Source organism: Bison bison, unplaced genomic scaffold, assembly GCF_000754665.1.
Source record: "Bison bison bison isolate TAMUID 2011002044 unplaced genomic scaffold, Bison_UMD1.0 scf7180017864307, whole genome shotgun sequence".
In the NCBI taxonomy this organism is placed as follows: domain Eukaryota; kingdom Metazoa; phylum Chordata; class Mammalia; order Artiodactyla; family Bovidae; genus Bison; species Bison bison.
This window is the reverse complement of record NW_011494879.1, coordinates 10,487,976-10,503,767: the sequence shown is the minus strand read 5'-3', so window position 1 is coordinate 10,503,767 and position 15,792 is coordinate 10,487,976. Positions and strand designations below refer to the sequence as shown.

General features: G+C 40.4%; 1 protein-coding gene across 2 annotated transcripts in view; it reads left to right on the top strand.

The window, feature by feature from the left end:
- The first annotated feature begins 2,044 nt into the window (after positions 1-2,044).
- Positions 2,045-15,792, top strand: part of NBAS (neuroblastoma amplified sequence) — a 334,237-nt gene continuing 320,489 nt past the window's right edge. For both annotated transcript variants that reach the window (XM_010852089.1, XM_010852088.1), the window contains exons 1-6: positions 2,045-2,239; positions 4,299-4,353; positions 6,273-6,309; positions 8,841-8,918; positions 9,269-9,316; positions 14,005-14,048. In XM_010852089.1, coding sequence (XP_010850391.1) covers positions 2,123-2,239; positions 4,299-4,353; positions 6,273-6,309; positions 8,841-8,918; positions 9,269-9,316; positions 14,005-14,048 — 379 coding nt within the window. In that variant the 5' untranslated portion in view covers positions 2,045-2,122. The remainder of the gene's footprint in view (positions 2,240-4,298; positions 4,354-6,272; positions 6,310-8,840; positions 8,919-9,268; positions 9,317-14,004; positions 14,049-15,792) is intronic.

Sequence of the window (15,792 nt, the reverse complement as noted above, 5' to 3'; positions counted from 1 at the left end):
CACCTGAAAAAGTTCTTGTAGGAGAGAGTCAAGTAGAGTCGAGTCGTATTGAGTTGCCCAGTCGTTGTTGCTGCCGTGTCAGCCCTTAGAGAGTAAAGCTTGTCTGCCTTGCTGTTGTGAATAAAGAATGTCTGCAGTCCCTATTCGGAGAAGGCAATGGCACCCCACTCCGGTACTCTTGCCTGGAAAATCCCATGGACGGAGGGGCCTGGAAGGCTGCAGTCCATGGGGTCGCTGAGGGTCAGACACGACTGAGCGACCACATTTTCCCTTTTCACTTTCATACATTGGAGAAGGAAATGGCAACCCACTCCAGTGTTCTTGCGTGGAGAATCCCAGGGACGGGGGAACCTGGTGGGCTGCCGTCTTTGGGGTCGCACAGAGTCGGACACGACTGAAGTGACTTAGCAGCAGCAGCAGCAGTCCCTATTGTTGTAGCCACGAGTTCCAGAAAACAAACTCATTCAGGGAACAATGCAGATAGTGGAGTGCAGTTTATTACACCAGCGGGCCCAAGGCAGAGTCTCCTCTTAGCCAAGGACCCCGACCAGTTTTTGTGAAAACCTTATATACCCTACTTGTAGGTGCCCAAACCCACCTCCCCAAATTTCCTAAAACTAGTCTGAACAAAGGAAAAAGAAAGATACAATCAAAGTTAAGCCATGATTCATTTGCCTTAAGCCTAGGTAGTTAACAGTGGACAATGATCAATAGGCCTGAGGTCATACCGCAATAAGCATAATAGAATGTATGATTCTATTTGGTTACACAGATAATTAGGGTATTCTTTTAGGTAACAGAGAGTCTAAGTACGAGCCCTGGGGCTCTTCCTTCCAGGGACCTGGCTTTCCAGTTGGTATGTCGTTTCCATAGATACTGGGCATATAGCTTGAAGTCCAAAGTCCAGCCCAAGATGGAGTCTTGCTTTCAAGATGGACCCTGTTCTATTTCTTCCTTCACTAAGGCTCTTTGCATCTTCTTCCAGTTTCCCTGCTCATGCTCTGCACACTCTGGGCTCAGCGAACAGTGAGATACAGTGAGACACCTGGACACTGTATATTTACACAGGTTGTAGGTCTCTGCTTACAGTGCAGGACTTTTCTCAGAGAGGTACTTGTTGAATGAAGGAATGAATAAATGAATGAACAAATAACCTAGACCTGCAAGTGGGTCCTCAACCTATTATTTCAACTTTTTTGCCCCTACATCCTTTCTTGACTTGGTTTCTACTCAGCTGCTTGCTCTTCCAACTAGATATTTCTGCCTCTGTCCTTAACCCCATTTCCTCCTACTTGAAATGCTCTCCCCAAACCCTCTGCTCTTGATTCCAGTTTTATCTGTTAAAGACACCATTTCCTCCAGAAAGCCCCTCTAGACCCTCTGTTTTTTTTCTGAACTCTGATAGCATCATTCTCTGATACCTTTCTTTCTTAAAATTTTTAAAATTTTTGGCCACACTGTGCAGCTTGCAGGAACCTAGTTCCACCACCAGGGATTGAACCCTAGGAATCCACAGCAGTGAAAGCCTGAGTCTTAACCACTGGACCACCAAGGAATTCCGGTGACACCTCTCATTCGTTTAATCTGTTGCATAGGATAGCTTTCTAGTGTTTACTAAAAAAAAAAAAAAAAAAAAAAAACAGTTTGCCCTCTTTGTATCAGTTAGGCAACAAATACATAAATGGCAGAACGCAGGGTGTTAGTCCTCGAAGGTCTTTGTTGGTCTTCATAGACCGTTTCAACTTCAGCTTTTTCCACGTTAGAGGTTGGGGCATAGACTTGGATTCCTGTGACGATGAATGGCTTGCCTTGGGAAGGATCTCAGGGAGATAGTTCTCACCTTTTCGTTTTATAGAAGCTGACGGGGTAAGAGAGGTTGGGATGTGGCTGTTCTGATGCAATTAATAAACAGGGAGCGTACCAAGACCAGAATGTAAATTGTACCGCAAGACAAGCGAGAGGTTGTCCCACCTACTGAAAGGAGGGTTTCAACTCAGCATTTCCTTTTCACCTCGGGTTAACTCCACCCCTTTCCCCGGGAATCAGAGGCGGCGTGGCCGCGGAAGCTTGTCCGCCGCAGCTTGCCGTAGTAGCCCTGCCCCAGCACTTGGTGGGGCCAAATATGGCGTCCTCCGAGCCATTGCCGACCGTGAATCCAGGCGCTGCGGAGGGCGAGGAGGAGACGATACTCTATGACTTGTTGGTCAACACCGAGTGGCCCCCGGAGACGGAAGTACAGGTGAACCAGGCCCCTCCGGGGCTGCGGCCAGCTTGGTGCCGGCGCTGCCCCGGCACAGACACGTAGCCGGAGCCACGTAGGGTGATGGAGCCGGGCTCACCGCTTGTGCGGTCGTCCTGGCAACGGCACCGCGAGCTAACGGGGGTCCGGGTCCCCCAGGTGGGGTTTTCTGGCATGCCTCCTGGACTCCTAATTCGGTGCTCGGGATGGGGTGGGGGGCGAAACCTCGGGCCCTGAGGCACGTACTTTACCACCCCGGTCTGTTTCATCGTCCCTACTTGGAGGGCTTAAGGCACAGCGCTGGACTCGGGGGTCCTTCCCTCACCTAGACCCTCGGTGGTCCCTTCCCCTGGCCGGCCCCGGCAGGGCTGCTCCTCACCTGCTGTGGGAGTGTTTTCCAGGACCCTGCAGTCATCTCAGCATCTGCTGGGCTGTCGTGGAGCGCGGCATTTTAAACCTTTGTTCCTAATTGGGCCCGAGTTGTGTCAGTTCTTGTGTTATTTCAGTAATTAATGAGTGTATGTGTATGTCTGTCCGTGTCCCAGATACTGTCAGGCGCTGCGCTTCCGAAGTGACTAAGTTTGGTGGTACTTGCGGTCTTAGAGGGAAGACAGTGTAGTAAACTTTTTCATCACTTGCTGTAATATGCACTTTAATGGCGATGTGAGCAAAATGCCCTGAGGAGTGAAGATTTATGAGGACCCGGGGTTGGGTTTTGTGTTAGAAGAGGGGTCGTAGGTGTTGGTAATCTGGACCTTGGGGTCAGTAGTTTCATAGAAAGGACCTCTCAGGCACAAGGTGGAGATAAGAACCAGAAATCCGCATTTATTAAACGTATTTATTGAGTGCCTAACGTGTGCCGGTTGCTGTTTTAAGATCAGAATATGCAGCAAGATGGGAAAGGAGTTTCGTTAAAAATCATGGGCTCTAGCCCATACGAATTCTTATTTACAATCTCTTTTCTGAGTTTCTTTCTTTTTGGCTGCTGAGTTTCTTTACTGGAGAAAGTACTGCTTCTCCTGTAAAGTTTACAAGCTTTTCTTTAACCTCCTTCCCACTGCAGTTTCTGCCTTTTGGAATATTTTGTAGGCTAGCAGAGATTCTCATGCGTAATTTTTAAAAAGTCTTTATATAGTTTCTGTTTGTGTTGAACAATTGATATTTTGTATCATAATGCAGCTGGAAAGTTGCTGCTGCCACTAATTGAATGAGATACCTTTCCACACCTTAGCACTCACTGGTTAATTACAATGATGTTATAGAAATGCTTAAGATTATAAATTGGTTAAAGAAATATGCACTGCATCAACTTATATTGAAACCTCATAACACTTTTTTTGTTTGGTTCTATTGATTTTAACTGAACTACAAGCCCTTGAAAGGCAGCTACATTTGACTCATTTTTATATTCCTTCCCCAAACCAAATTTTGTCTTCTGCAAAGTAAATGATCGATTCATGTTTGTTGAATGAAATAACATTTTTGTGCTTTTAAGCCACATCTGTCTGCACTCTGTGACCATTAGGACATCTTCCAGGTTATAGTGCCTAGTATTGTTTAACCTATGTTTGGTCTGTATTTAAGGGACTATTTAATATAGCAGTTATATATCAGTGTGGCTGTTTGTAGTATTTTCTCTATGAATATGCAGCTAATATTCAATATATTTGCTTTGGGGCATGAGTTTATTGATCCATATGATCGCTTTTTCTACAAGCAAAACCCCTTTTAGGCCTCTGTAGCCCACCAAAATAGACTGTGCCAACTGGCAACCAGTGTGGGTCTTAGACCTTGACTTTTTTTGTCTTTGCACTGGTGTTTTGATTTAGAAACATTTTCCAGCCTCAATCCCCTTCCTGTCTTGCAGAATTCATCCTGACAAATGCCTGTATCTCTGCCATGCTCACTTTCCTAGTGCTGCTTCTCCTTGTTTTGTTTCTATCTATAAGTAGTTTTAAAGACACTGATAACTTGTGCCCAGTACTGAGTATTAGCAAAGAAATATAACTGACTATATAAGTATCAGTGGAAAATTCTCAATTTTTTTTTTCATTTGTAGCCTAGAGGCAACCGGAAACATGGTGCATCCTTTATCATCACAAAAGCAATTAGGGGTGAGTATAGCTTATTTTGGCTTCCCTTATAGCTTGGTTGGTAAAGAGTCTGCCTGTGGCACAGGAGTCTGTCTGCAGTGCTGGAGAACCAGGTTCGATTCCTGGGTTGGGAAGATCCCCTGGAGAAGGAAATGGCAGCCCACTCCAGTGTTCTTGCCTGGGACATCCCATGGACAGAGGAGCCTGGTGGGTTACATTCTGTGGGATCACAAGAGTTGGACACAACTTAGTGACTAAACCACCACCATAGCTTATTTATTTATGATATAGTTAGCAGATAATTTTTTCTTTATTTTTTCCTATTCTGTAACTGTGCTCTTTTAAGAAGTTTCAGTTGCGACCCCATGAATCGCAGCGTGCCAGGCCTCCCTGTCCATCACCGACTCCTGGAGTTCACTCAGTCTCACGTCCATCGAGTCAGTGATGCCATCCAGCCATCTCATCCTCTGTCATTCCCTTCTTCTCCTGCCCCCAATCCCTCCCAGCATCAGAGTCTTTTCCAATGAGTCAGCTCTTTGCATGAGGTGGCCAAAGTACTGGAGTTTCAGCTTTAGCATCATTCCCTCCAAAGAAATGCCAGAGCTGATCTCCTTCAGAATGGACTGTAGGATCTCCTTGTAGTCGGGATTTGAAAATGTGTCCTTTTGAGTTTTAATGTAAACTCAGTTGCTAAACTAATCACTATTAATTTTCCTGATTAAAATGAGTATTAATAGCATAAATGTTACCTATTTTATAAAAAATGCATGTGTTTTAACTATATGTCTGTGAGCATGTGTGTATGTATACATATACACATATATGGATGTATTCATATGTTTATACGGATACATTTTTTTACAGTTTATTTTTAATTAAAGGATTATTGCATTATGGTATTGTGTTAGTGTCTGCCATACGTCAATAGGAATCAGCCATAGTTATACGTATGTCCCCTGCCTCTTGAACTTCCCTCCCACCTGTCACCCCCTTCTACCTCTCTAGGTTGTCACAGAGCACCAGTTTGAGCTCCCTGAGCCATACAGCAAATTCCTCCTGGCTGTTTTGCATATGGCAGTGAATGTGCTTCCATGCTACTCTCTCCATTCACCCTCCTCTCCTTACCCGCTGTGTCCACAGTTCTGTTCTCTGTGTCTTTATTGCTGCCCTGCCATAGGTTCATCAGTACAATATTTCTATATGCATTAATATACCTGTTTGAAAATATAATAATACTTTTATCTTCTGTTACAAGACACACTAGCATATTCAGTTTTCATTATCAAATGTGAAATTTTGAAAATTTAGAAAATATATACAAGTAATGTACTAAGTTCAGGAATATAGAAGACCACAAATTGGAATAAATAATTCCTCATTTTACCACCTGGAGATAATCTCTTATCCTTCAGACCTTTTGCTTTTGTCACATACATAACCATGTACACAGGTTCACACATATGTGTACATTTTAAATGGAATCATAAAACATTGCTTTTCAATAGTGTGTTGAAGATTTTGTTTCCCATGGACTTCTCCATTTTAGGCATTATTATTTTTAAGTCTTTGCTGTAAAGTGTGAAATGGTATCATAATCTTTATCCAAATACTTTGGTTTTCATGGGTGATCACTATGACTTCTATTCTATGGTTTCATTAAAGCCTTTTAGGCGAAATTTTGCATCTCAAACCACTTTTACTTGTTATACAAAGTTTTGAATAATACAGACTTGAGACGTATAAACAAATATATGATCTTGTGAAAGTTATTGTGTATATTAGATTATATTTATCCTCGACAAGAGTTGTATTCTCCATGTTTTGTAATGACTCACTCTACAGTGTATTTTAGACTTATTGTCAGTAAATCTAAAATAGAAAATGATTCCCAAAGAATAGCTCATTTATATTTGGCTTTTTGCTGTTTCTTTTTATTACAGATCGTTTATTATTTTTAAGCCAATATATCTGGTACAGGTGAGTTGTCAGCGCTTCAGAGAAATGGTATGAACAGCAAGTACAAACAATATTATCCTATTTATTATTGAAGCTTTCAGAATTGAATCCCAGATTGTGATATGGATGCTGACATTCAGGTGAACCCAGTTTATAAAACAGCCCTGTCAAACATTTGGTATACCTTGACAAGATCTTTCGATAAATGTAGGCTGATTTTCGATCCCTTAGTCATTATTGAGAATATCTCATGACCATCTCTGCATTCTCTGATTGTTTTCTCAGCCTTATCTCGAATGTGTATTCAAGAACAGATGGACCTATTCTTGCATTATCTTTTTAAAAACCTTTTTGTTCTTACGGTTGTATCAACTCTTAGAGTCAGTGTTCAGTTGCTGTGCATCAGAGAAGGTTCTCTTAGGTTTCAGTTCTTGGAAACTTCTTAGTTCTTTTGAGTGTTAAGTATGTTTTTAGGCCTGGTGCTAATTTTAGAAACAAGGAGATGATTAATCTGACCAAAGATACAGTTTTGCTTTTAGGTGCATGTGTAGGAATTGATTTATAGAATTATTTCCCAGAGATTGCTTTTTGCTCGAGGACAGCTAATCTTAAGAGCTCTAGAGATAACAGGGTTCTGTATATAATAAAACAAACCTTTGGCTCTTCCCTGGGGTTACCTCCAGTGCTTTTCTGCTTTTACTGTGTGTGTGTGTGTGTGTGTGTGTGTGTGTATGCAGGCATTGAATTTCTTTCTGAATTTTATCTTATTTTGGGGGATGTGGAATGTGATAGAGAACTGAGTGAGAGAGAGGGTGGTCGTGGGGAGGGGAGTGTAAGAGGTAGGCTGTTTTTCCTGGGCTCACCGGGCTACACTTGGTAGTGTTGAGGACTGTTGGTTAGGGATGGCAGAAAAGATGTCTGTTTAGGGTGCTCCTGAACAGTAAGTTCTTTTGTTGTTTATGGAGGAGGAGGACTTGCAAGAGCTCCCTCTGTTGCAAGCCTTGTCCTGCGTGTAAACGCCTTATGCTCAGGCGTCAGGAGGTGTCTTTCTCATGAGAAGTCCCTTTCCTTGCACTGGCCACATCGATCAGTGTATAGACTGAGTGGACCGTGAGGTGATTATCTAGTTTTCTCCATGATATGTTTCTTTCAAAATGCTTGTAGTTGAGTTGTTTTGCTCTTGAGTTTATGATAATTATACCTAAAAGGTCTTAGAGCCAATATTTGTTTTGAGTGGCCTTTTCAAGTTTTTTTTTTTTCTGTCAATCATGCAATATTACAAACAGACTGAAAATTGTAGACAGTAATATAATCTGTTACGATTGTATCCACATCTGAATTAAAGCAGTTGTTGCTCTTCTGCCATATGTGCTTCAGATGGCCCTGTTTTTTATTTTTATGCAACATGTTAGAGCTCAGGTCCACTCCTCCCCACCCCCACCTTTGCCTGTCTTCTTCCCCTCCGGAGGAAATTTATCATTCTCATGTTGATTGTATCACAGGCATGTTTCATATCTTTTTAATAATATTAAGTACCTCATGGCATTAATTGTTTTGTCTTAAAAAATGAACATAAATATACTGGATGTAAATTAACTAATCTTTTTTAGCCTATGTTGTGTTTTCTAATTTCCATAGTGTTTTTTCTTTTTTCCTGTTTCTCTTCCCCATCGAATTATTTTTTCTTTCCCACCTATTTTCTTGATTTTCTTCACGTGTTACTCCTCTAATTTGTCTGAATACTGATTCACGTGTGGCGGGTCGTGTCCTTGTATCTTTTGTGAGTGATGCTAGTGTGACCTTATGCTTGGGAACCTTGGAGCATGTGAGTAAAGTCAAATCACCGTCCAGTCTTGCATGTCGTAAAGACTTGGGGTTTTGTTTTTTCATTAGGAGGTTTCATTCCCATCCCCCCACAGACCAGAATTCCTTGCAGAGATGAGATTCTTGAAGGTCTCCCTGGGTTCCTGTGACGTTTGGCTTGTTCCCCTTGCTCTGATGGCACAGTCTTTTGAGGGTCCTGGTCTCTGCGGGGGTCTTCACCTCCCACTCCTGTCCTTCCTGTGGCCCCTCGCAGGTGTTTACTCTCCATTTTGAGTTCTGTTCCTCTCTTTGTCCTGTGCCCATTTCTGACTTTGTTCTCTTTGCATTTGTAGTTCTTAGGAGATTTCTGTTCCTCTCTTTGAGTTTAGCTGTGTACTAGAGTTTGTTTTTGTTAGAGTTGGAGCCTGTATTTCTGGATGTGCATTGCAGGAAGAGTTCTTATAAGCTGACTCTGCTGTTACTGGCACCCTCAAGTATCTTTTCCTTAGAAAAAACATATCATTGACCACATAACCAGGGTTTTTTTTTGGTAATAGAGAAATGTATGTGGTCAAGTTTCAGATATCGAATTAGTAACTTTCAGTTTTGAGTTTGCCAATATTCTGTTTTTATATTCTAATGGAAAAATCCGTCTTGTTCACTATAGATCTGCTGTTTATAATATTTACCTACTATATGTGGTTTTCATGATTAGATTTTTTAAATTAGCTAATGTGTTGTGGTTTCAGCCCTGCTCCTTTCTTGCTCCCTGATGGACTGGTTCGCTTGGTTAATAAACAGATAAACTGGCATTTGGTACTTGCAAGGTAAGGATGCATAAAATTCACCTAATGTTTCTCTACCTGGATTAGCATTTAAATTCCATTACGGTTATTAATTTTAGGATCCTTATGGCTTGCTCTCTTGGTTTTTTATTGTATGTAAATTCCCTGTGTCGCACATGATTAATATTGTTTAAATATATTAATGCAACTCTACTGAATTATTTTGTATGCCTTTGTACCTATATATGCATCTAATTATAAGGTCAGAAATGGATAATTAAAGATGTGAAAAAATTTGAAAATAATTTTAACGTCTTAAAATGGTTCCATCTATGATAATGAGAGCTATAGATACTCATACAGGGATTTGTTTCTCTTTCTCCCCATGAAAGCAATGGGAAACTCTTGGCTGCAGTTCAAGACCAGTGTGTGGAGATCAGGTAAGTGTCAGTTGTATTCATTCAGCAGTTCCCTACAGAAAAGATTTACTTGATTTATGAGAACTCAGGTTTTTAAAGGGGGTATATTTAAAGGAATTTTGTTATTAACTCATGTAATTTTGTAAGGTATCAAATGCCAACTTATGCTAATTAAAGGATGAAGGCTGTTTTCAGAGTATGCCTTCTACTTCCCTGGATCACTCTGTCTCCTGAGAAATTTTACTTTCTCAGTAGACAAAAGCATATATTCCAGAGCTCTGAAAATCACTCTTCTGTTATTGCTAAGTCAGGTAAGCATATGCTCAGGAAAGTGAAAAAGCAATAGAGACAGCTTTACTCTGTTGGCATAAAGCTGTAGATGGAATATGGGCCTGCAGAACACTAAGGCTTAGTGTTACTAGGGACCACTGATTCTCTGTCCTCCTGAGACAGCAGTGGTATTACATACACATTTAGAAGACTTCTCAGAGCTGGGCTTCTCATGCACTTTATTTTTAAGTAGTATATCAGTTGTGAAAGAAATAGCAACATTGGCAACTAATTTAGGAAAACTGGTTTATGCTCTCAGGAAATTGTCAACAGCAGACTAAACATATTGTACCTCTAAATCTGGGGGCCACTCCTGTCTCCAGGAAAGCCCCAAGTCTTGAGTCTCAAAAAATAAGCAAATGAGGTGGAAATTTCAGGCTGCCTGGATACCAGTCAGAAGTTTTTTCCGATACTTTGTTGTTGACTGAAACTAGTTTTAATAAGCATTCAGTTTTTAGCACACTGTTTCTGTTCGCAAAATTTCTTTTTTCATTTATCCAAACAGAACTGGAGTTAGCTTTGGATAACTTTTAGGGGAGTAGATGGAGGGTTAGCTCCCACTGGGGCTCTGACTTTAGGGGAGTAGATGGAGGGTTAGCTCCCGTTGGGGCTCTGACTTCAGATTGAGAGCCTCTGTGATCATTCTTAAAACCATCAGGACAGAGATGATTGGCAATAATGACTGCTTTTCAGAACTTCACTCTTCATTCCACATGGCTTTGATAGGCAGGGCCCTCTTCTCTAACAGCACGAGTGAGCCTCGGGGGCACGGTATTTTAGCTGATAATTGTTAATAGAGATGGGCTGGTACTTCCTACTCCATTTGCTGCAGTGATGTGAAGTGTTTCTCTTGGAGAAATGTGTTCATCGTGTGACTTCTTTATGAACAGCAGATAGTAGTCAAAATTGCCATTTTCCCTCCCACCCCTCCCTCACCGCCCCCCCCCCCAATGGGGACGTTAATGGAATGATTTTAGTTGTTAGGACTGGAATACACATGTGGCAAAGGATTGATACTTAGGCTTGTTAAGGAGATTTTTACTAAGGGTTTCTGGAACTTGTTACTAAAAATTGTGATGAAAAGAAAAAAAAGTAATTATTTGCTTTTGTAAGAGGATTTGCTACTGGATTGCTAGCATGTACAATAATATTTATAAAACATATACATAGGCCAGCTCTGTAGGAGTCTGCTCATGCATTTGAGACTAAGTAGTGAGGGAACATTTCTGGGCAACAGACATGATGGTCATCAAGATCTTCTTCGTCTGGTCTGTAATTTGCAAGAGTTTTGTAACTTGGTCCATTTAAAGCCTTTTGGGGCCAAGAGGCAGCTGTATGAGAAAGCCTTTCAGGGACTTGTTCCCATTGGATCCCCTTCGCCTCATTGGTTAGGTATCGATCCTTGGTGCTCCTATAATAATCAATACATTAATGGTAAGAAGGTAATGCTAACAGTATTGGGCACTGTTGTAGGTGTTTTACAAGTGTTAGCTTAATCCTTGTAGAAGTCCTCTTTCTCTGTTTTAGAAATGAGGACTCTGGCACAGTATGGTGAAATAACTTGCCTAGGGATTTGAAATCAGCTCTTCTAGCTTCAGTGTTCATGCTCTTGTCTACACATTTGTACTACCTCTTGATCATGCCTTTTAGCCATCTATGCCAATATGTTTACATGTGGGTTTCCCCCAGTATATTTATGACCTCTGCTTTGCACTACTCCAGGGGGGTGCCATTTGTTTAAAACTCCAGAGCATGGGATCTGAAGTCTACGGCTCCTTTATACTGTGTGTTCCTTGGAGGCATGGAAACTTTTCTTTTTTTTATCCCTTGCACTTGTATATTTCCTTGGATGTAATAGGTGCTTAGTTTATGTTTTATTGGCCTGGCCTGTCAGCAAGTGGGATGGGGAAACAGATTCTGGAGAGGATACTATGGGGCAGAGCCCACTCTCTTGTTCACGTTGGCATTCAGTTGCTTTTGTTGCAGATAGACACCCACACTTACTTTGCAGTAACCTGAAAGGAAATGTCTTTGAGCAAAGTGGGGTGGTCAGCAAAGAAAAAGGGCGAGGTAGATCCCTGACGTCAACGCTGTGACTAGTGGCTGTGCCTGAATTTTTAAGATGTTTATTCTCACTGCTCCATCTGTGTCTTCTCTACCACAGTGAGGAGCACATACAATCCAAGATTGACTCCAGTAGTAATAGTAGTCGGCACTCAGTATTCAGTAAATATTTGTGGATTGAATTAGAATATGAAAGATAATTATAGTGTCTGGGGTTGTTATTTGGTATTAGGAAGCAGTTATTAACAGGAGATAGTTTTAGTGGAAAACAGGCAAAGCTGAAACACTATAGTTGAGGAGACAGCTCTGCTATTTGCAGTGCAGGGTTAGGCTGCTGTCCCTCATCTTCAGTTTTGAAGTGAGTGGCAAAGGCCTCAATCGCATGCTCTACTATGACACCTAACCTGCTTATGTGTGGAGTTCACATGGGTGAAAAACAGTTTGTGAATTGCTACTTGTCATTTGGTGGTTATGGATTATAAGTGGTTAATACATACTTCCTTTTTTCCTAAGTATTGAAGTGATAGTTTCTTATGATTATGGGCTGTTATAAATATGGAAACTGATTAGAAACTTTCATGAAACACAATAAAAAGCATTAGAATAAGGGACTCATAAAAAAGGCACCCTTGCCTCCCCTCTTCCCAATTTGCTCAAGTATCTTAAGTGAATATATTCTGTGAAGTTCTGACAAAACAAATTTGTCTCCCCTCCCTTCCTCCCCTTTACCAGCGAAAAGAGCAAACTGTGATTTGTGATTATATTACTTCAGTCTGTGTGCTGAGTCACTTCAGTTGTGTCCAGCTCTCTGTGACCCTATAGACTGTATCCCATCAGGCTCCTCTGTCCATGGGATTTCCCAGGCCAGAATACTGGAGTGGGTTGCCATTTCCTTCTCCAGGGGATCTTCCCTATCCGGGGATTAAACCCCTGTTCCTTGTATCTCCTGTACTGGCAGGCAGGTTCTTTACCATTAGCGCCGCCTGGTCTGCTTCATGGTAATTTATATGTGATGTCTCATTTAATCATATCTGAACTCTAAAGTTGCGGTTACTTATCCTGTTAGTGAAAGCGAAAAGGAAATCATGTTGAATATTTTATCCAGGTTACAAGAACTGACATCAAGTCAACTTCACTTGCGAGGTCATGTCTTTTTTGTTCTAGTCCACGTGGAGGCTGTATAGTCTTAATTTCTTGAGGAAATTTATTTCCATAATTGTAGCTGGATTTTGTTAATATAATTTAATAAATGACTAAAAATCTTAGTCTTTAAAATTTGTTTTAAAGGTAATGCTTACTTATTTTACAAATGTTAGAAAATAGTTAAGTATTTATGAAAGAACAGCAAATTTTACGGTTCAAAAGTTGTCTACTATTAACATTTTGATATATGTTCTTTGAAATTTGTGTGTGTGTATAAACTATGTGTATATTTAGTAGAATGATACTCTATATTCTATTTGATACCTTTTTCTTTAACTTCTGTAAATTAATACATTGTTAGCATCTTTTCATGTTACAATAATTGTATAATATTTCATAGAGTGTAGTAAAATTTAATAATTAATCTCTTTATACTGGCTGTATTTTTCTTTTTCATAAATTAGACTGCATTAATTGCCTTTATCTGTGTATATCTGTAATTATTTCCCAGGGATAGCTTTATAGAAATTAAATTGCTAGATCAAATACAATGGACCTTAAAGTTTTGGATAATTGTTTATAAATTCTTTTCTAGAAGGTTTAACATTTTTCATTTTTGAAGATATAATAATTAGGCTACTTTGGTATGTATTTCAAGAACACAGATATTGAGTAGGTCATTTATATATATAAAATATATATGTATATGGTCACTTGTTAAAGCTGTTCGACTTATGAAAACAAGACTTTTTTCCCTGATTAAAATCTGTGATATGATACTCATCAGTGGTTCTTAACCAGGATCCATCTGTGGAACTTTAAAAAAAAAAAATACTTTTGCTTGGGCCTTGTCCCAGATTTACTAAACCAGAGCCTTTGGGGCTAGGGTTCAGGCATCTCTATAGTATTAAAAGGCTGTGCTTAAAATCACTTAATGCTTGTATTGCTGTATTCTTACTGTAGCTATGTACCTAGTGAAATAAGGTTGAAAGAAAACATTGTCACCAATGAAAGGGTCTTATTTGTGGCACAGAACCTATCTGTGTGAGGGAAGGAATGTCATTAAACATTAATGTCTAGAGAAGTTGTCTAGTCTGTGGTGTCTTATAGTAGTACTACACAGTATTGTTATGGCAAAACTGTTGTCTTAATTTTACATATGTCTTTTGCAGGTCTGCAAAAGATGATTTTACATCTATTATTGGAAAATGTCAAGGTAAGAGTTTCCAGAATATTTAAAAAATGAGAAATTCAAATTTACAACAACTAATATTTCTTAAAAATCAGAATAGATGCTATTTATTGGCAAGGATGATTATGAATTTATTAAAATAATTTTAACACGTCTTAACTGATTTCTGTTTTAAGATGTGAATTTTGGAGAGATATGAAATTGACATGTTGTACAAAATTCTTAGCCAGTTTTAATAATGTTCTTGTAAGTGTCTGTACTCTTTTATTTTGAATTGAATGCAGAAAATCATTTGTAGATATGTCAGGAGTTGGTCAGATATAAACTAATAAATAGTCTTGGATTTGATCATTCTTTGATACACGATTCAGCAGAAGTTTACTGAGTATCATTCATGGATATATATGACATTTTGCTGGGTTTGAGGGGTTTGATTATGAGCAAAAATGCATGATCCTTTACCTCACGAGGCATGTGTGTGTGTGCGTTCAATTGTGTCTGACACTTTTGCGACCCCAGGGACTGTAGCCCTCCAGGCTTCTCTGCCCACGGGATTTTCCAGGCAAGAATACTGTAGCGGGTTGCCATTTCCTTCTCCAGGGGATCTTCCTGACCCAGGGATTGAACCCGTGTCTCTTGCAGCTCCCGCACTGGCAGGTGGATTCTTTACTGCTAGTTCCACTTGGGAAGCACTTCACAAGGCATGTAGACACTCAGATATATTCTTACAGATTTTGATAAATCTGAAGGAAAAATACAGAGCAGGGTGAGAGTTTAACCAAGAGTGTGAGAGGAGATTGTTCAGGAAAAGTGACTTTTGGAGAGGAAGCTTAAAAATGAGTAGAAGGTAGGAGAAGGCAGGGGGAGTGTTTTGATCTACGAGAGCCATGTATGAAAGGCTGAGGTATGGAGGAAAACAATTAAGGGCATGTGCTGTTACATAAATGCATCTGTTATGTTCTATTTACAGTACCTCCACTTATGTTTGTTTGACCTGTGTTACTTTAACAGTGGAGAGGTTGTCGGAATCGTGATGATGATAATCATGGTCACTGGTGATGACAACCACTTGTGTCCTTATTGTGTGCCAGACACTGTATTTAGTGCTTCACATGCCCTTTTCCCCATGTGCTTGGAAGAACATGGTGTACATATTTTACCTTAAAGCAGCTTTCAGTTCAGTTCAGTCGCTCAGTTGTGTCTGACTCTTTGCGACTCCATGGACTGCAGCACGCCAGGCCTCCCTGGCCATCACCAACTCTCGGAGCTTACTCAAACTTATGTCCATTGAGTCGGTGATGCCATCCAACCATCTCATCTTCTGTCGTCCACTTCTCCTTCTGCCTTCAATCTTTCCCAGTATCAGGGTCTTTTCCAGTAAGTCAGCTCTTCACATCAGGTGGCCAGAGTATTGGAGTTTCAGCTTCACCATCAGTCCTTCCAATGAACACCCAGGACTGATCCATCTCCTTTAGGATGGACTGGTTGGATCTCCTCGCAGTCCAAGGGACTCTCAAGAGTCTACTCCAACACCACAGTTCAAAAGCATTAATTCTTAGGTGCTCAGCTTTCCTTATAGTCCAACTCTCAAATCCATATGTGACTACTGGAAAAAACCATAGCCTTGACGGACCTTTGTTGACAAAATAATGTCTCTGCTTTTTAACATGCTGTTTAGGTTGGTCATAACTTTTCTTCTAAGGAGTAAGCATCTTTTAATTTCATGGCAGCAATTACCATCTGCAGTGATTTTGGAGCCCCCCAAAAT